The sequence below is a fragment of the Abramis brama genome (assembly GCF_963993115.1).
Source record: "Abramis brama genome assembly, chromosome: 8".
Taxonomy (NCBI): Eukaryota; Metazoa; Chordata; class Actinopteri; order Cypriniformes; family Leuciscidae; genus Abramis; species Abramis brama.
Window position 1 is genome coordinate 28769509 of NC_139970.1, and position 22562 is coordinate 28792070.

General features: G+C 36.2%; 1 protein-coding gene across 1 annotated transcript in view; it reads right to left on the reverse strand.

Annotated features, from left to right (window-relative positions):
- The window catches only part of kcnh3 (potassium voltage-gated channel, subfamily H (eag-related), member 3), a 111743-nt gene that overhangs the window by 10986 nt on the left and 78195 nt on the right, over window positions 1-22562 (reverse strand). The window contains exons 4-10 of the mRNA XM_084122838.1: window positions 21002-21141; window positions 20387-20639; window positions 19470-19627; window positions 18719-18926; window positions 13650-14027; window positions 9206-9405; window positions 7708-7957 (exon numbers count right to left, since the gene is read on the reverse strand). Of these exons, the coding sequence (XP_083978964.1) occupies window positions 7708-7957; window positions 9206-9405; window positions 13650-14027; window positions 18719-18926; window positions 19470-19627; window positions 20387-20639; window positions 21002-21141 (1587 nt within the window). The remainder of the gene's footprint in view (window positions 1-7707; window positions 7958-9205; window positions 9406-13649; window positions 14028-18718; window positions 18927-19469; window positions 19628-20386; window positions 20640-21001; window positions 21142-22562) is intronic.

Sequence of the window (22562 nt, forward strand, 5' to 3'; positions counted from 1 at the left end):
ATAAAAAAATTCTATACAATGTATTTCTACATATAATACATATTTGATACACCTCACCTTGGAAGAAATGTGGAAGCAAAATGGTTAAACAAAAAAATTAATTGTGCAAATAATGAGAGTAACTTCCATTAAACTGTAAACAATCAGTGAAAGCCCTTCTCTATGAATGCAATAATTATTATTTTTTTAACTGGGTACAAGGAAGTGAGATTATTCTACTCAACCTTTAACCATTGAACATTAAACAAGAAAGTGTAAAAGCATTAACAAATTACTACTTCTTTGTGCCTTACAGTGAATGGGATATTTTGTAAAGTAAATTGGGAGCACAGACCGTTGTCTTTTTTCATACTGTTACAGCAGAATACAAAGAAAAAATATATATAATAATATATATATAAAATAATAATCAGGAGGAAAAGAACGCAGCAAAATACCAAGCGTTATGGTATTCTTCTGACGTCTGAAAATAAAACGAAGCAAATTCAGTCAAACTGGCTGATAAGGATTATTTGTAGAGCAACCATATGATTTGAAATTATTTGTTTTAGACTTTTTGAGTGGAAGTTCCCCAAACCGGAAGAAGATGGATACAGCCATGTTATATTAGGTGTCCATATTAGGTGTCTATATTATAATTATTATTGGTTGCTTTGGTCTCTAGAAGACCTCATTAGAGAGCCAAAAGCATGTATGAATCATACACTGACGGTAATTATTGACTGCGCTTTAAAAGGTCAGCTGGAAATGGGGTCAAAGTTGAAATTGTTTGAACTTTGGCCTCCATGTTATAGAGCTTGACTAGCATGCATTGCAGCATTAAGGGATAGACTGTAGCTGAAGCTTCAATCCATAGTTCAATGCATCAAGCAACATTGACGTCAGTCATGTGACAGGGCCTTAACAGGAATCTCTCTCTCCAACTTTTTGCTTCCTCCTTTCCTTGTCTTTATATATTTGCGTTCTACTCTTTCTTTCTGATTCAGTCTCTCGTTCTCATCACAGCCCCGACAGACTGCAGCTCTACAGTGCAATAACAAGTGTAATCTCATTGCAAGGTGACATGAGTCTAGGTGGAGGAAGCCATTTCATATCACAACTTTAATTAAGACGATCACTCCCACTCCAACTGCAGCTCAGGGACGTCTGTGTGTGTATATATTGGTCTGGTTCTGAGAATAAGTGTTTATTGCTGTCTGTCTTGACTAATCATTCGCTTGCATTTCATGCTTCATTTTTTATCAGTCATTGCCAATTTGCTCTCTCTCTCTCTCTCTCTCTCTCTCCTGCTGTCTCTCTGTTTTCCTGTCTGTCTGTCTCTTATTCTCCCTCTCTCCAGTGTTCTCCAGAGCCCCCGTGAATCCCCGGGTCAAGCTGTCAGATCGATAACGCCACAGGAAAGTGCCATTACTTTGCGTGTGTGCAGGTGGTGTGTTTTCAACATCAAACGCACATCCTCCGAACAGTCTCTTGATGACAGTGAGTAAACATGCATTCATGTGTGCATTCATTCACAGCTCTGCATTTCCTCCTCCTTTGAAGACAAGTCTTCACTCAAATAATATTTACGCATAAATTTATGATCTATGTATTTTAATTCCATTTAAAATTGGAATTTGGAATACAGTTTTACAATAAACTTAATGTGATGCATATTTGTCAGTCATACATAAATGAAACAAGTAAGATTTTTGTAATAGTGCTAATAAACTAAATGTGTTTTAAATACAAAGTAATCAGGTTTATAATTATCATAAATAAATCCAATTTTCTATTTCTATCTATTTCTGTTCCAAAAGTAACAATGTAAATAATTTGTTTTTATACTAATACATTTAATTGTTTTCACGATGAACAGATTTATGCTGATTCCAAACTATTTGAATAAATGCAAATTTAAAAATCGTTGATGATAAACTATGCCATGATTTTTTTTTTAGAGCAGAAATCTTGTTGCTCGTTTCATGACTGACATATGTGCATCACATATGGATTTTTAGTTAATGTTAAAACTGTGTAAATCAAATGGATGAAAATTTTATTTGCAATTAAAATACATAAGTTTAAAATTTAGGCCTAAATATGGGTTATGTATCTTATGTTCTAATGGTCCATTCACACTGTAATGAAACTGGAAGTGTGAGATTTATATATGACAATATATGTTATACCCAATGGCATCATGTAAATGCTGTCTAGTGCGCAGAGAGAAGGAAGTGTGTCTTGATGCGTTTATTCCCTCTTACTGCATGTTCCTTTTCTCATTCCTTGATTCAATCCCTCCTACATTATTTTCCATGTGTGTTGAGATCTATGGCTCTTGCCTTTATGTGTCAGCCTGTATTAATAGTCAAAGTACATTAATAAGGCATTAGCCATCAATTATTTAGTGTTTGAGAGAGAGATGGATGTGGCCTAGCAGCACGCCAATATTTGATTGATCAGAGCAATAGAGTCCAGGCATTTGGAGATAAAGAGAGCCACACACACACACAGGAACCTTTAGCTCAGCGAGAGCTCGGCTCATCGTTTATTGTGACCTTTTGAGAGCCTTTATTTCCAGATTAACTGTAGGCAATGTATGACAAATAGTTTATTTATGATGGGAAAACTGTAACATCTGAAACAATTTTGTTTTTTTGCCCTTTGGTCTGAAGCAGCATTTAAGGAACCATGTAAATAAATGTTATATATAAATAATGCTTGCTATCTTCTACATATCGCATAATCTAGAACAAATCATTATCCGTAGTCCAACAAATATGTATGGTCCAACTGGTCCATGCTCAGATAAAAGAAGAAAAACACAGTAAAAGTTTCATCGTCCATCAATGCTCACAGCTGTTGTCTTCCAGTTAAAAAAAACAGGAGGCACCTAATACCCTCAAAGGCAAACAGACGATGTCTGAGACAGAGCTGCATTGATGTTACATCTCAAACAGCACAGCAATTGCCAATAACATTGGCCCCTACGGTCTGGTGCATCACATAAGATAATGATTATGAAAACAATCCTTGGATTATGAAGAAATGAAGGAGGTTCTCCTTGTGTGCATGTGTAAGAAAACCCCAAAGATTAAGACTCATACTGTATATGGCAGCAACAAACATTGTGCACAGTCTCCAAATCTAAAATACATATTCTTTTGACATTTGCATCATCTTTAAGACAAAACCTTATCCTACAATTTATAAAAAAAAATTTAACATTTGGTTTTGAAGGTACGGATCCCCACACATGACGCGTGGGGAAAAAAATATGTATACTGTGGCCACAAATTAACAATTTGTTCTCACAACTTACTAATAGCCTTCTTCAGCACGTTTTACTAATTAGTTTCCTCGTTTTAAGTAAATAGTGCGCACACTATAATTATTTGCCCCCTCGTTCATGGCCACGTTGTAATAATTTGTTCCCTTGTTTTAGTTGAATCAAAACGTGGGAACAAATTAGTTCAACATGACTACGGATTACTAAAACGAGAGAACTAATTAAGTCGTAGGAATGAATTCTTAATCCGTGCCCACGATTTAACTAAAATGAGTGTACAAATTCTTAATCATATATATCCTATCCTTTTTTTTTTTTTGTCTGCATGTCGTGCGGGGCTTTGTAGAAACGACATGAAAGTATATAATGACAAAATTAATTTTTGGGTGAACCATTTCCTTTAAAGCAAAAAAAAAGTGCATATGTAAATATGTATTTTAGCTATCATTCACATTTAGGTTAGGAGCTTGTTATTCCCACTGCTGGCAGTCCGAAGGCAGTTTCGCCTGCTGTTATCATACTTCTAAAAGCTTCCCATCAGGATTTTTGAAGGGCCTTTAAGCTATGTAAAGGCAGAAAGCAGAAAGGTAAGCACCGTTTTATTAAATTACCCATAAACAAAATCTATTTCTAACAATGATTGCTATTTAAAATAAAACCACAAGCTTTTCTTTTCTTTTTCTTTTTTCAATTTGCATCTGTTTACATGCTTTTCTTTCCTATCATTCCTATTACGTATGTGTTTTAATTATTATGTTTTTATCTATGGGATTGAAGCGAATTGATTCGCGCTGCATGACATTGAAAGGTCCTATGTAAATTCAGCTCATAATTACAAGCCATTAAGGATATCAGCAAAGGCATTTTATCACTGATGTATGTATCTGTTGTTGAGACCATTTTCAGAGCCATATTTTTTTAATCTGTTTTCAATTCAGACGTTGTTTCACAATTTTAGCAATGTGTTACATTTATAAAACATGAGGCACAGATTTTTTTTTGTTAATGAAATCATACAATTTTAATATAGACCGGGGCTAGTTGTCACAAGAATATCACAAGAATGTCTTCCTAACATTGTCCGGGAAGCAGACACACTCTGTCAGTTCAGATCTAGACTAAAAACACATCTCTTTGACCTAGCATACACATAACACATAAACTTCTGTAATTCAATGTTAGGCTGCATAGATTAGGTCAGCCGGAACCGAGAACACTCCCCGTAAATCCTGATGTACTCGTTACATCATAACAACAATGGCGTCTACGCTAATATAAGTCTCTCTGTTCATCCTGAGGTTTACCGCAGTCCGCCGGATCCAGGCCGTATCCAGATCTGATGAAGGACCTGCGCCTGGACACGACGACAACGCAGTCCTGAAGTTTCAACTAGTCTCTCCCCTATGAAGGCCCCCTTCTCCTTCCCTTTACCTCTGTACAGATAAAATGTTGTCAAAATATTTCTGGTTCACATGGCTACTCGGAAGCGATAAATAATTCTGTGGATGAGCGGGTCGGAGCGCGTTAAGGGTTTTCTGTTAGAACGGTGTTGTGCAAGTTAATAACTTTTTTTTTTTTTGTATATTTGCAACGGAAGTGAATCGATCAAAACTAACTTTAGCTGGACAATAACTTTATCCTAGAGCTGCTGTAAAGCCAAAACAATCTCTGTTACTTTAATTTCCTATTATCACTGTAAAGCTGCTTTTAAACAGTCCATATTGTTAAAAGTGCTAAATGAAGGTGACTTGACTTTTCTCCAGCAGGCATTATCTATGTTGGCTTCAAATCTAATCTAAACTATTTTAATCTAGTTAAAAATCGATAGTTATATTAATCATATCTAAATAATAATAATAATAATAATATCTAAAACTATTATTCTCAAATCCCTGCCAATACATTACAGGTTTTATAGGGCTCAGCATGTGTTAAATGAACTGTATATTTTTGCATTTCAGCCTAATTGAAAGTTTTAATGTTTAGCCAGTAGACGTCATCAGGGTGCATTGTGTAATATCACTAGATTTGCAGAAGAAAGAAGACATTTATGCTGACGTTATTTCTGATTCTATTGCTATTTGTTAGAAAAAAGTAACTTACAGGGTGGTTATTGCAGCAACCAGTAGGCTAAGTGACACATAGGTCACAAAATCATGCATTCTTATGGTTTCACATCTGGGCTGCCTGCCCAGCTCATTAAGCACTACAATACCATAAAAAGCACTGACCTTTTCTAGTGCAGTGCAGTGATATTCACACATTTCCAAATTTTAAACAGAAAATATCTCTGTTAACTCACGCTATCGATTGACTCAAATTCGATTGGCTATACTAGATCTGCCTGCAGATATGCACATTATGCTGTAGTGTTATGTTTGTGTGCCAGCATTTCCCTTCACATAAACTTTAAAGTACAGGACTGGAGAGAATGTTAGTAATGCGAAAGTAAGTGTGGAAACTACAGACACTGTGCATGGAATAGCAATCACAGACTCAAGTACATGTGAGCTGGATTTCTAATGTCTCTTATGGCATGAAACCACAAGGTAACATCAGGATGCAGGCTTCATATTTCAACCAGCTATTGGCGAAGGACGCTCTTAGGTCAGTCAATTGCTCAAAAGCAACATATAGCTCATGGGGAAAATTTGTAGGTATCAGATGCTGTTATGAAAGCTGCCAACAGAGAAATAATTTTTAAGGGATCATAGTAATCCAAAAGGTAGACAAAATTATTCTGCCTTCTAAGATATCTTGTTTTGTCTAAGAAGGCAATCTCAGAATGCATTACCATGAGCTCAGTGAAAAAATCCTTTCAAGGTGCCGGACCAGTCGAGAAACACAGATTATAAATGCTCTATAGAGTACTGTGTTGTTAGCTTGTTAACCTGTTAACGTTTTCAACTAAGTGTGAGTCGAAACTCCGGTGCACTTTGTGCTAAGAGCACTTTGTGTTATGAACATGTTAATAATTTTGCATATTGCTGGGCATGTGCAGTTCATTTTAATATTATGTTAATTACATGTTTGATTTGAATGCTATTTGGATGATTAAAAAAATATTGTGTTGTAAAATTTACATCCTGAAATAAAATCTTTGATAATTTAGGTCCATATCTTATGACGTTTCATTTCAGTTAGAATGTTGCCTTTAGATGAGGTCACATTAGCGAAATATCAGCATAATTTCACGGCAAAAAGGTCCATTGTCAACAGTGTAGAAATGAACACAGAATGCCATTTCAAACCAAGCATCTTTCTGTTGGTCAACATGACAAATTCGCTTGACCAACTTGCAAGCAAAATCTGCATGTGGAACTTTTTCACCCTTGCTTGAAACAGATTCCTATTGAAATTACTTTATTCCGACTGAATACAGAATACATTTACAAAAACAGTAAATGTGACCGCACCTTTAGAAGGTAGTTGCCTAAGCAGGCACCTCTCTAGATTTTGGAACTGAGCTTGTATGTTTTGGCATGTCATGTAAGAAACCGTAGATATCCACATCATCAACAGTAGCTGAATCTCACAGATAATTTATGCATTAATATGCATAATAAAGGAAGACAATTAATGAGAAAATGAAGCCAATGCACCGATTGTGCCCGTGTAAAGGGGGGAGGGGATAGTTACTGTTCAATAGACTTGAAAATTATATGGGAATCCTCCCTCAAAACAATGAGAACTACAGATAGTGGGAGGATGAGATCCGCTGAGCAAGTGAGTGTGTGTTTGTTTGATGAGGTGCTTTAAAAGAGTCATTATTTAGCTCATTTATAATGTCTGAGTTGTGTCATAAATGATACAATGATATTAATGGACGGTATGTGTGCGTGTGTGGGCAGTTTTTATTGTATTGGCCTGTCTCAATCTCACAGAGGAAGCACAATTAATAGTGACAGGTAGGAGAAATTTAAATGGGTTTTGAAATTGCTGTGAAATTATAATATAAAAGCCAGCTTGCCTGACACCCAGAAATGTCTTAGCACTATAGCTGTAGTGTTACAAATGACATTTGAGTCTGAATGTAATTGTTTTGTTTTAATTTCAAAGGTTTTACCTGGTTACCACTTTTATTAAATAAGTACTTATAAAATGTGTGTATTTTTAGCGCCACTAGTGGCACCAAATGGAATTGCAATCTGTTTATTTGAGCAGGCTGACTTGTTTTAAACTTGTTTTAAATGCAATATACAATTCTTGTTAAACAGTTCAAAAGAACATTTGGGACGTCATCTATTAAAAACAAGCATTTCTTAAACACAACCAGAGGAAATTTCTGCGCAAAACTTTCATTACATCATTATGTAAATAGTCACAGTGGTCACAATGTGGTTTTTTTTTTTGTAAAATTTACACAATTTTTTTTTGCTCGTTTCCTCATTGAGGCCGATTGTGTGTGTATATATAATGTTTGTGTGTAATCTCACCCAGTATAGCCAGCACAGTGTTGTCCTTAAGCACTTCCATGGAGCCCGAGCAGACAAAGTATATGGCTTGCAGAGCGTCACCTTGGCGAATAAGGAACTCCCCAGGAGCACAGAAAGAGGTTTTGATAATGAGCGACAGAGAGCGCAGACACCCTCGACTGGCCGATTCAAACAGAGGCAGCTGAAGCAGCTCTTTATTCAGGTGCATGGCAATGTCAGCCCGCAGTTCATCTGGGAAGTCCTTCAGAAGCTTGGAAATGACAAAGATATTTTTTTAAGAGTACATTTGTCATTCTTAAAAACATTTTTTTTTTTTTTTTTTTTACGTTTGATTATCAAAAAAACAACTGTAGCAAAGAAACTGTAGATCAGTCTTCTTCTTGGACTTTAATGGGATATTACATTGGATATCAAAGCAGAGAGAGTGGGTTATGAGTTATGTAACAAGTGTTTTTAATTGGACTCATTAAATACATTGTGAATGTAAGATGGAATCTCTTGTTAATGAGCACAACAGATATGGATGAGATAGTGAAAGAGAAAATAAAGCAAATGATAAAAGAGATGAGGGATTGTGAAACAGAATGGGAGATAGTAAGAGAGCATGGTGAAATGAAAAAGGAATAGAAAAGGATAATACGCTCTAATCTTAGAGAGATGCATCAAATCACATCATTAATATCAAGAAGCCCAATAATATGCAATGCGGATTGGAGCCAACTGTTGCATAGAGAAGCTAGAATTTGCATAAAATATAATACTATGAGCATGATATTTAATTCCAAGTGTTTATTAGTTTTCCTATATTTTTAAATGCTACAGGTCAATGGGAGATCCAGCTTTTCCTATTAAGAAGCGTAACATTCATATAGAGAAATGATGAATGCAAAATGCATTCTCTGTAAATGGTAACATTTTCTGCTGGAAGTCATGGAATATTGAATTAATTGTGCTTATTGCCTTGAAATAAGTGCACTTCAGAAGAGGCACTTTCCACAAATATAGTACATTTCAAGGTCATCATTCCTTACAAATCCAATTTAATATTTATTCATTTTATAAACATTTAATTTTGATGTTGATCTAATGTTTATTGCTAGACAATTACACACAAAATAAAAAAATTGTCAAAACTTTGGCAACAGAACAACGGCAAACCCACAACTTGTACAATAGTTTGTCTTCCTGAGGTTGAAGATCATCAAAAATGTCTAAATGTTAAACAACTCTTTCACTAACTGTTATCTGAAAAAACAAAAAAGATATTCGTACTCTTGGCAACCAGAAACCAAGAAAACCCAAGTGTTCAATGAGTAGATAAGAACAGCAGATCTCATACAGCTACATCTTCAAAAAAGACTTCCTTCAAATATAACACCCACATGACTGCACACACTGTCCACACTCATAGTAAAATTATTTATAAATTCTGAACTTGTTTTGACAATGTATTTATGTGTCCGCGCACAGATTATTGAAAGTTTTTTTAAAGTCCTACCTCGCTGACATCGATGCCGTTGTTGACAGACCACGTCGTCTGAAAGCACTCCAGCATGCGCTGTGCGAGAGCCTTGGGCAGCCGATGCACGCGGATGAAGTCTTTGAGGTCTTTGGTTCGAGTGTGATAGAGCGAGCGCCGTGAGTACATCCGCTGGATAATGGCTGTCACGTTACCAAAGACTGCGGCATGCATGAGTGCTGGTGGGAGACACACAACAAACAAACATTTCAGGGGATTATTTAATGCATTTTAACCATGACATTCGGTGTGTCCAAAATTGTTTACTGTCTGAGTAGGTACTACATTTGAATTTGAACTTACTTTGAGACCGTTAAAAAAGTATGTTCTATATAGAATGAATGTGTGTAGTATGAATGTAATCCGGACGTACTACATCCGCCATGTTGTCACTTTGTAAAGAAACAGTATGCGCCTATATACTGAACACGTAATAAGCATGCGCATGACGTCACAGTTTTCACCAATTAGCATTTTTGTAGTTTACACAGAGATGATATCGTTATCGTTTTAAAAAGTTTGTGTTTTCAGGCCTCCAAATCAGCATTGTCATGTAAATTAATGGCCAAAATGCAGAAAAAGTTTTCCATTTATAGTTGAAAACACTGTCATATAAATTGCCCCAGAGGCAGATTGCCATTTACACATGGTGTTTATTACACCTATCTAACACAATTGCAAACCATTATTCCATTGCAATGGACAGTCATTCACCTGCTGTGCATCAGAATGCATTCATGTTTATGCCACAAATGCAATCTCCAATCTTTGTGATCTCCACATGTGACTGGATTCACCCGATATAACCAGAGATGGATTTTAAGTGTCCTTTTGTATGAAGCTAGTTAAACAAACTCTGTGTTTCAGTGTAGGTTTAGAGTTGACAAAACCCTGCAAATCCATCCTGATTTAGCTCAGGTTCAGCAGGCTCACAACGCTCAATATAAACGTTGTGTTCTGGGTTTGATCCAGAGTTTTTTATTAACTCGGAAGCATGTGCACTCTGCTCAACTTGTTGGCAGAGGCTATTTACACTAACTTCACCCACTGACGTCTGGTAACAAAGTTCAGAAGACGCTGGCTCATCAACAGTACCAAAAAGGCACGTGGTAGTAAGTTTTGACGCAAATCGACCCGAGGTTCGAATCCGCCTTTTGCAGAACTTGCTCTACTCCCTTTTCCCATCACATATCGGAAAGGCATTTATTTTCATTTAGTCATATAGTGAGAAAGTTTTAGTATCTTGCTCCAGCCTGTTTTCTCCTCTATTGTTTATCTCATTGTCAGTGGACAGCATGCTGGTTTGCAGCTCAATCCGTTTTGTTAATCTTTTCAGTGTTTACTTTTTCCTCTGCATATATTCTGTTCAGCGTAACTACTTTCACTCCACCACCAAACTCTGTATCATCTATTTATTTAACATCGTGAACTTTGCCAACATGAGTGTAAACAATCAAGAAGGACTGGAGAGTACTCATGGAGTGCAAATTGAAGTCTACATATTGCGGAAATTGCACGCTGCTCTTCTGTTTGAGAACAGTGCTTAGAGTAAGTGGCTGCACCTGGGTTATGTGCCTTTTGAGTGCTTGGATGAGGTTTGTGCTGAAATCTATGAAAATCTTAAAATAGGGGCAAATATGGCTACAAAATTAATATGAGCTATTAAATCCTGGTTCAATCACCTGATTCCTGTAGCAAGGACAAATGAGTTATCTTGCTGAATTGTTCCTCCAATACAGCAGTGAGATTATATGAATGAATCAAAATCTTTTGACTACCTTCAAGGAATGGTGCCGATGGCACATACAGAGTTTCTTAATGTTACACCAATGTATTCGTTAAGTATAGCATTTTATATCACAATACTGTATTGAAGTCAATGGCAATTTCATGTTTTGTTCTATTATAGCGCCAACAAGAGGCACAATCCCACCATTTTTTATGTGTCCTCATAGTGAGCCCATACATGTGTGTGTGTGTGTGTGTGTGTGTGTCAAATTTGGTGATAATATCTCATTTCATTTTGGAGTTATAGACATTTCTATGTTTAAACCCATATAAAATGACCCATACCTGACTTTGTTTGCATTTTCTTGCCACTTACTATTAATATTTTGTCATTTGGGCATTAGTATTTAGCCAACAACCTATGTTTCCAAACTTCCTACGGTGGTTTCGTCTCGATTGGTCAAACGGTTTCGAAGATATTGGCAAATGTTTTTAAAGTGCTAAATCACAACTCTACACAAACCGTAAGGCGAAACCTAGCATGTTTGATATCGTTGGACTCGGCAAGGATTCAGGAACCTAAGGAGATGAGCCCCGTGAAAATAAGTCAACCACACCCAGAGTTAATTTTACCACTAGGTGGCACTGGAAACTTATCAGGCTCCTTCAGGGCATCGTACTGATGACCCATACCGAGTTTCAAAACGATCATGCGTTCATAAAATGCAGCATTTTGGTACAAAATTCAAAATGGCTGACGCCTAAAATTGTCTATATGGTCAGTCGACTCGGCATGACGCCCTGAATCTAACGAGACCACTTTTATGATTTTTGGACAAAACGTTCAGATGTTATAAGCCAAAATAGCCATTTGTCGTATCTCCGGACCAGTAGGTGGCGCTGCATTGAAACGCAGCAAGTAGCCTCAAGTCATGCTTGTGATGACATATACCAAGTTTGGTCTGAATACGATAAAGCGTTGCAGAGATACAGCCTTAAGTCTGTTTTTGCAAGCACTAAGTAAAATTAGTTTGCACAGTATTCAAGATCAGACTGTCCTCTATCAGTGTGCCAAATTTCATAACTTTCCCGCAAGCGGTTCTATGGGCTGCCACAGACTTCCAGAGCGGAAGAAGCGGAAGAAGAATAATAAGAACGCCAACGATTTCAATAGGTGCCTCCGCACCTTCGGTGCTTGGCCCCTAAAAACAAGAATTGTCTTTTGATTCCATGTTGATTTTAAGTCTAAGGTAAGAAAGCTAAACCAAGCTAATCTTAGCAAGCTTAAGCTATGAAAATGCATACTCTGAGAAATATTTCCTCTGGGTTGAGTGGTGGAGATCATATTGTTGTCTGGTTAATATAATGCTCAGTCGTTTGACATAATTATGGTAATTTTTAGTCTAAGGCATATCAGTGTTCCCCAAATACCCTCTGTGTGTATGATCTCTGTGTGTGGTTAGGAGCCCAGCTGTCAGCTGGCTGTGACAGTAATGGCCCTTAGTGTTAGGATTGGGTGACAGATTGATTCAGTGTGCATGTATGTGAGTGTGCATGGATTCAACCAGCCTTTTTCATTCAGCCATTTGCCCCTCTTAAGTGCAATGAAGCCTGTGTCTCTCTCTTCATGGCCCAGAGGACATGCCTTAAAATTCAGTCCACTTTCACAACATCACCCTCGAATCCACATGGGGCACATGCAGCCACAAAAATCATTACAGCTGTCCCAGCAGATAACAAGTAGCTCCATTTCTGTGGCATTCAAATCCTAGCGGTCAAGTTAGTCCACACAAATATGCCAACATTAAGTTTTGAACCGTACAAACAAATACAGACTGAATCAAATCCCTTGTTTTGCAATGAAACAATCAATGCAACATGCAGTGAGACATCCTGAATGTTGGCCATTGGCATAAATAGGTAATTGCAGGACTATTATACAAATATGCACTCAACAGTCATGTTTCTAGAAATATGTTTAAAGTTTCTATAGTAGTCAAATGATGGTCAGTGCTGGATAGTAACTGATTATATGTAATCTGGATTATATAATCAGATTCCAAAAATTAAATACTTGTAATTAGATTACATTACATTTTAAAGTACTCATAATCAGAATATTCACTTTTTTATTGATCACATAATTACTTAATATTCACAAAATACCAGTAAATTCATCAGAATTCATTGATTATCCCTAATTCTTCTTTTTTATTTTTGCACACACAAAATAAAAGTAGATTTGCCTCCGGTAGATTTTTTTTTTGAAAAAGTAATAAAAAATTCTGAAAATTGTTTTCACAAAACAATATTAAGCAGCAATACATTTTTAAATGAGCACCAAATCACTATATTACAATGATTTCTGAAAGATAAGGTGACACTGAAGAATGGAGCAATGACTGCTGAAAATTAGTTTCAGAATTTTGCATCACAGGAATAAATAACATTTTTAAATTTTTATAATATTCAAATTCATTTAAAAAATATCTTACCAACCCAAACTTTTAAACAGTAGTGCACAGTATATATATATTTTAAGCTGATCAAGAAAAAAAAACACTTAATTTCAAGTATCAAAAGATTAAATTATCAATATTTGGAAAGGGTTATTGGCACATCTCTGTAGTGAAACATTATAAATCCAAACCTCACAATCATTTAAGAACATGTATCTGTGTTCTCTTGCAATTACCTCCAATCAGCATGGTGCAGATAGAGAAGATCTTCTCTGAGTCAGTATTGGCTGAGACATTGCCAAAACCTACGCTGGTCAGACTGCTTAAAGCGAAGTACAGGGACGTCACATATGAACTCCGAATCGAGGGCCCACCTCCCAATACGGCTGCAGTCTGTCCGGCATTTGAAGTGCCCACCGGCCCCGCTCCTGTTGTGTTCCATTGGCTCGAGTTCCACACAGACTCATGTCCCACTAAATCAGTGCTGCTTCCATGACTTGAATTGACCACCAATCCATCCAAGATGGTGGGGCGCAGTGAATCAGGAATGAGGGATGCAAGAGGGGACAGGAAATAGGGGGTGCCCAGACGTTTACCCAGCTCATGCAACCAGCCTATTAGAAAGAAGAAGAGAAAATATAAGACAAGACACTTTTACATTTACTATTTTGCAGACTCAGTTGTTTTGGCCAGTGAAATTATCTATAATCCTCATAATATTGTAGTTTTGGTGACGTTTTTTTTTTTTTTTCATTTGTGTTTGGCACTAACTACCCAAAATGCAATTGGTTTGGCACTCTAAGTTTTTCAGTGGGTACATGGCCACTCTCAGAACTGAGCACATATAGAGCAGTTGTCCCTGTCCATGGTGCTGAACCTGAAGCATTTTGAACATCAGTTGGTTAGCAGTGGGCTGAAACTAGAAGCTTACAGACAAACAAGGAAAGAGAGAGAGAGAGAGAGAGAGAGAGAGAGAGAGAGAGAGAGAGAGAGAAATAAAAGTAGAGTATTTTGTTTCTCTCTCTCTCTCTCTCTCCTTGTTTGTCTGTAAGCTTCTAGTTTGGAGGTAGTATGTGGCATTAGAAGTGATATTTTGGAAAGAACCAGAAAAACTCCCAAGGGAGATGGAGAGAAGTGTGAAAGGTAAGAAAGGGAATGAAGATTTAGAGGGAAAAAAAGTGCCAGAGAACCTCTAGCTAGCAGTTGTCAATCACACAAAAACTTCACAAATACACAAACACTCACGTTTTTTTCTCATTTACACAGCAACCAGCTCCAGTTTACAAGACCTTTCTCATGTACACATGCACCAGAAACCTTTCCTAAGCTTTCCTGTATCTCAAACAGTAGAGTGTTAGCGCTTGCAACGCCAAGTTCATGGGTTCAATTCCCAGGGAAATCAAGAACTGATAAGAATGTAAAATGTGTACCCTGCAATGCAAGTCGCTTTGGATAAAAGCGTCTGCCAAATGCATAAATGTAAATGTAAAAGTAAACCTTGGTCATTCCTTTCCTGACATATACCATCCAAAGTCTTCCCTTTGTTGTCTGTAATACATTTTCATGTGCTAATAGGCAGAATTGTCTTTCATGATGTCCATGGCCAAGATATCTGCTTTCTAATTTTCCCCATTTCTCTCACTTTCACTTATGCTTTCAGAACCAATATCACTTATTGACCAGATAAAAAAAAAAAAAAAAAAAAAAAATTTAAAGTATTTAAAACCTCGACTACTACTAATAGTAATAGTACCATTAAATATTTACATTGAGAAAGAATTGGTAAGTGTTATAATTGCACCAAAGTGTTATAATTGCACCATTACACTAATTGTATTCCCAGCAGTATCCCACTGTATCTCAAATGAGAGCTCATCTCAAAGTAAAATAATTGCTTTAATACTTAATATTATTACATATAATAGTTTCATTTTTATATAGTACTGATTTTAGCTGGCAGGAATAATGTGCATTTAAAGAAGGACCTACATTGTGGATATTTTAAATAACTAAATCTTCAGCTATTTTATTTTAGTTAAATGTTCCTAACACATTTTCTAGATTACATATTTAAATTTTTATTTCATAAGTAATGTTAAAATTGGCCCAGACTCACAACCATGATTAAATCGTGTATATTTTAAGTAGCTGCATTCATATTGACTTACCAACAATCAACAATGTAGAGGTAAAATAGATATTAATTTATATTTAAAGGCATCAGAACTTAAAATTTAAAACGTGTGTGTGGTCCTTGTAAACCCTATGTTATGGGGGGAAAAATGTCCCCACAAAGATGGCAATATCCAAAATCCTTGTTGGGACATTTTTGGTCCACGTGAGGAAAACAGCTTATAAATAATACAGAATGATGTTTTTTGAAAATGTAAAATTGTGATGGTGGGGTTAATGGATAGAATATACAGTTTGTACACGTATAAAAAATAATTATGTCTATGGAAAGTCCCCAGAAAACATGAAAACACAACGAGTGAGTGTGTGTGTGTGTGTGTGTGTGTGTGTGTGTGTCTGGGTTGACTGGGTGAAGCTGGTGTGTAAGTGAGAGGTTCCTCCAGATACCACAGAGATTTATGTCTGCTTTCCTGTCACGTCATTTGTATCATTTGAGATTTTGAAAATTCAATTGCATTTGATGACAGAGTGCATAATTTTTTGTGAAACACAGCCATCAACCCGTGCTTGACATACTTACAGCCTTTAAAATGAATAGTGCAAATGTATACATGCAAACAGCATCGCAGAAGATTAATTTATACCATTAATGCCTCTGATGGAACAGCCTGTAAAGATATATACTCTACATATCCTGCTGTTTATTTAGGATGAAACTATGATTAGAAAATTGCTAATGTATGTAAAAATGTTGTCTCAGACAACAAAGCTTACACTGGGTTGTAAATCACTGCAGGAGGAAAAAAAGGACAAGTACACATGAAAGCTTACTTTCAAGCTTACATGATCCTCAAGCAGAAATAGAGGGCTATCGAATCAGTGTTGGTTGAGGAAGATGGGGGAGACTGATGGGCAAGAAGAGGATATTAAAATTCCTGTAATAACAAGACTAAAAAGGATAATTTATTTCTAATAGTGGGCAATCTGTGTTCTCTTCCAAACCACTTAAGAAAGAATCAAGAAGTTTGCTGATTTGACACTGGGATTTTTGGAGCCAATTTAAATCCTCTCTAGTCTCTCAAGGTCTACCGGGCAGCTAGCCTTTAAAAATAAAAAAACACTGTTCTGCTGAGGTGAGGGCAGTGAAGTGAGTGATATGGAGAAAAAAGACAGACAGAGGGGCAGAGCAACAAGAGTTCAATCAGCTCCTGGAAGAACCCTCAGAGAAACCTTTCATCATACAGCAGAACTCCAATCCATTTACATTCTTTAATTTCCCCATTTCCAACAAAGATAGACAGCACTACTCAAAACTACTTCAATATTTCATTACTATCAATAACACTATCGATGTAATGAGCTAATCTGAGACTGGTACTCACCAGATATAAAACAGCTTTTTGTAAATCTAGAAAATTTACAATATTCTACATTCACCATTTGAAAGCCGAACTGTAAAACATTTGAGTCTCATTACACATTGGATGTGTCATGTGTTTCAGTGTTAAATATTCCATCTGATGTGCAGAATGCTACAAAGTTCCATTTCCACTAGCAAAACTAAATGTGTCAAGACAGCCTCATGTGCTTAATATTTAATGGCTGGCCAATGTAAAACTGGGCAAAAGGGAATGGTGTGTGATATTGTTGGCAACACCAGCAGAGACTGGATACTGAAGTAGCATCCTTGCTTTTCAGGAGAACATGTGGATGAAATTTAAACTGCTGGCCAGTAGCCAGTGTGGTATAGTGGTCAGTTAGGGCTCAGATGTGCCTGAGGTTACTACTGATGCTGAGACTAATCAGAATTGCTTTCATTAGACATTGACAGATGGTGTTAGACTGTGGGCATATTGTAGGGGATTTTCTATGAATAAATTCTCAAATAATTTGTGCCAATAGGTTGGACACACCCATATTTTAAGGAGGCTTTTGTGTATGACAACAACACCAAATGTTAGCCAAAGCCACTGATGGATCTCACCAAGTATCAGGAATTTAATGAATTCATTTAAATTAATTTAAAGCAATATCACACAGGCATGAGTGCTGTTGTAAGTAACTGGATCAACAGCACGATTATGATATCGTGAGTGTGATATTGTTTATTAAACGAGTGAGTAAAAGCAATATGTTAATATTGAGTAACTTACATTTTAAACATTTTAGATTTACTTTTTTTATTTTGTTGAGGTCAAAGCAGTCTCACTGCAGTGACGTTCCTGAATTTATTAATGTTTTTGACCGAATCAGTTGAATGATTGATTCAATGACTCAGTGATACTGTAACTATGTAACCTGCAGAAACAGTCAGTAAAAAAGGCTAATCAAAATAGAGGACCATAACTAAATGCGGTCTAGATCATATCAATTTCATCATACACCCTTTTGTGCACTACAGCCATTTATTTTACCCCTGGTCTTTTTTTCTCTTTCATGTGGAGAGCAGCACATGGGAGACTGAGAGAGAGGTTCATTTCCAGTCAAATTGATATAGTAATTCACTTGTTCATGAACAAATGTGAAAAAGGTAAGTTTGTTCAGAGTTAGACTTGAAATGATGTGAAGATAATGTCTTATATCGGAGACTGTCTCATCAGGTCTTTAGAGGTGTGCCGTTCAAGAGCAAGAGAATGTTCTGTCTTTCTAACAAAACGCATTACGTCTGGCTTATTTTTCAGTGTACCTGATTTGAAAAGTAATTTGCACCTTTTTTAAAAAGCACAAATCCAAAACATTTGTAATCTGAAGTGTTTTTGTAAGGCACATGAAGAGGCTATCGTACATTTTCAAAGTAATAAGCATGTTAGTGGACAGACATCTTCAATAACGATCCTTGTGTATTAGACACTGTGAAAAGAACTCTTTCACATGTGAAAATAAATAAGATGGTTTCTGTCCAATTTAGGCTAACAAAATCTGATCTGAATCAGTACTTATGCTAACATCCTAACTGCCATCCAGTTTTTTTCTTTTGTTGTTGTTGACTTTTTAATTTCACTTACATTATCTGGTTTCATAAAACATCTAATAAAGATATTCAATATTTTTAAAATCATAATTTGTATTTTAGCTCAGCCAGTTCAAGGGAAAAACTGACCTAAAGAATCTGTTTAAATAAATTTGAAAGATTGACACAGCTATGTTGACAGTTTGTAGATATGATACTCACCAATGTCCCAGGAACCAGGGCTGTTATTCTCAATCTCGCTGCGCCCGATTACGTACCAGACACAGGCCATCCAATGTGCCAGCAAGGCAAACATCGACATGAGTAATGTGAGTACAACTGCACTGTATTGGGAGTAGCGCTCCAGCTTTTGGAGCAAGCGTAGAAGCCGTAACAATCGAACAGTCTTCAGCAGATGAACTCCAAAGTACTAGACACACAGAGATGGAATGCATAGCTCAAAAGGAAATTATAGTATTAATAATTATTTAAGATGTAATGCCCAGCATCATATAAAATATGGTGTGTGTGTCCCACAAAGCTCTGTGTGAGGCCCATTAAAGGCACAGTATGTAGTTTTCACTGATAGAAGTCGCATATTCAAAACAATAACAAAGGCGTAGCTTGATGACGCTGTGAAGGAGCGTGGAATGATGGGAGTTGTCGCCTTTACCTCCAATGCAAATCAATCCGACGTAGACATGACACAATTGACAGGTCGACGCAATGAGGAGGGATGCTAAATTTGCAAATTTATCTGTATTTAAACATTTTTGGAATCATTTGGGATAACGCAAGTACACAAGTGAACAAAATATATAACACTGTGCTAGTGGTTTTTGGATATTTTTATGCAAAAATCGTACATATTGTGCCTTTAAAAAACTATTTAAACACAAATACATAGATACTTAAAACTGTGAATAAACAGTTGGCTCAAAATGACATAAAAATGAGCAAAATTAACACTTACCACGCTGACATTGAAGGCATACAACAAGTCAAAAGGTAGCGCAGCAATCAGGTCCACGAAGAGCCAGGTTGTGACATAATGCACACAGATTGATCGTCCATCATACACCACCTGGCCTGATGTGCTCACAAATGTGGTGCGAAAGTTTAGCAAAATATCTGTCACAGGGAAAAAAAGAAAAAAATAGAAGACACAGATATTAATTTATTATTAAAGCATAGAAAACTGTATTTTAATCATTACCTCGTTCAGTGACAGGTTATACAAGTTTGGTCTGGGTAGTGACTATAATACTATTTAATGGAAATTGCAATTGCAGCAAATACAGTAGCACTTAATTGAAGCTCAGTTTAGTAAATGACTTTAGGCACTTCTTTGCAAATGTTTTGATGATACAAATAGTTTTTTCTACATTATGAAATTGTGTTTAATGTGCAGAAACAGATCCTGTCATTAAACACTAACTGCTCTTAAGCAGTGCTAAAAAGCTTATCCACACACTGTGAATTTCTTATATAAAGGTGATGGCTGGAGATATGATGTTTTGTCTAATGGATTTGTATACGAGTATATCCTTAACCTGTATGGCAATAGCTACAGATAGGAATCTTACTTTACTCATAAATGAATTTGAAAAATTGGGCCTTCAGAAGAGTTACTTTTGATATATAAAACATATCTAGCATTTGTATTTGCTGAACTGTCGTGTTTTTAAGGCTTTATAATTGCTAGATGTGTTTTAATGATGTTTGCTTAGTAACATCTTGAACTTTTCACTAGCTCCGAGTAATTGAAAGATGTCTGGCTGTATATTACCTCTGTGATTTAAAAGACTGTCTGCACAGCACACAAACCTGAACATATTAGTAGGCTATGGGATCAAACGAAAAACTATAGCACTGAAGGTTGAGCCTTACCTAACATGAAAAGGATTTCCACAAGGATGTCGCTCACACTCGGTGGACTTCTAGGGGTCGATGCCTCATCCCGTCCACCGACAACAGTGAAACAAACATTGTAGGGAACAGTAACTGCTACATAAAAGGTCGCTAACAGGATCAGCCAATCCCAGCCAGCTTTGAAGGTGCCATAATGGAGAAGAATGAAACGGCTCTTCTGAATGGCTGCCACTTTGTACTCTGGGATGGGCGGCTTCTCGCCAAACATGTTCTAAATGATAGAAATGTTCAGACAGAAATTTCATGAATTTTTAGTTACATTTTTAACTTTAATCAATATTTCCATAAACAGTATGATGTGTGCTGCTCAGTCACAATTAATTAAATAATCCAATACCTTTGAGAAGAAGTAAATGACCTGAAAAGCCACACTGATGACTTTTTCTCATAAGTGAACACAATATTGTTTATCTATTTATTTATCTTTACAAATTCATTGTTGTATTTTATACTTCTGTAATACTTTAAATATTCAATGCAAATGGTGTAAATATTGCACTGCTGAAGGTGCAGGCTAGGGGTAAATCCAGGTTTATAGCATAAGACATTGTAACTGAGAGTTTAAGGATTTACATTATTGATCTTGAGTTTGCTCTTGTCTTGTTTCTGCAGGTGTCCAGACAGCTGGTAAAGCACAGCTCTACTGCGCCGCCGGTTGGCATTGAAGCCCGGTGGCCGTGTGACCTTGTGCACCTCCAACCCCGTCTCCACATCTAAGCAGAGAACAGCCATATATCATTTTTATTGATTTCATTTCAGAACTGTTTTGCTCAACACAAAATAACATCAAGGTAGAAAAACAAAAAAAATACCACATGTTGCTTTACTGCGCATCAGTGAAACAAGAGCACCGATTTGAATCATTACTTAACTGAAGTTATTAGAAAAGTCTACCTTAATTTCTCACCCATATTCTTCTGAACGAATAGAACGATTACATTTATCCATTAGCATGCTGCCTGCTCAATACAAATTACATTTGCATTCATTAGTTTATCAAGGGTTTGTAAATATGACAAAAAAGTAATGCATCCAATGTAAAACACAACACTTATTCATTTGAAAAATTGTGAACACAGCTAGATAACACCATGGGAAATAAACAGCCACATTTATAAATGGACAACTGTAGCCTTTTGAAGCTGTTTAAAAAGGAAAAATATGCTAATTTGGTTGTTTGTGCTTGTTCTTCTTCCCTCTCTAAAGGCTACCAGACTCTCATTCTATCATGCACCAGGGGTGTTCAGAGATATTTTGAAAGGTGGCCTGATTCTGTAACATAGTGACTTAGTAGCCATAATTTGTTTTTAAAGCAGTAGTTCACCCAAAAATCTAAATTCTGTCATAATTTTACTCTAATATCATGCCATTCCCTACCTGTATCATTTGCTTTAGTTCATAGAACACAAAAGAGAAATTTTGTTTTGGTTGCTTTTTTTCACGCCAAAAACATCTCAAGCTCCAAAACAACAACAACAACAACAAAAAACTATATTTTAAACAATTGCAAATAAAAAGAACATAATTTATTTGAATATATACATATACATTTATATATGATAAATGTCTTAACTCTCATTTTTGATTAATTGATTTCCTTGCTGAATAGAAGAATATTAATTTCAGTAAAAAATTGTACTGACCCCAAACTTTTGAACAGTGTGTATTATCTGTTCTGTATTATCTGACAGAAAGACATTAGAGGAGATTTGCTCTCTTCTCATATGTAAACTAACATGTTCCCAGCAGCCAACCCTTGACTGAAGTGTTGATTTTAATTGATGGCTTTAGTTTTAATTGATGACTTTAATTTGGAGAGAACCATCTGTCAGTTTCTTGTAACTAGATGTCTTACAAATCCTCCAATGTATATATATATTTTTTTTTAGTTCTTTCCAAAATCCTCATTCTGTCCTTTTTTTTTAATTTTTAATTGAATTTAATTTGTTGGCTTTTCCCCTTTATTATATAAGTCTAATTACGCTTTTCTTAAGTGATTCCAATAATTCACTTTTAATGAGTTGACATCATTGACCAGATTTATTATTCCTAGTGCCAGTACAATGTTCATCCATCAACCAAATGAACAGTAACCGTGCTTTGGCTCAAGCTCAGGCCACTAAAGGGAGCTTCA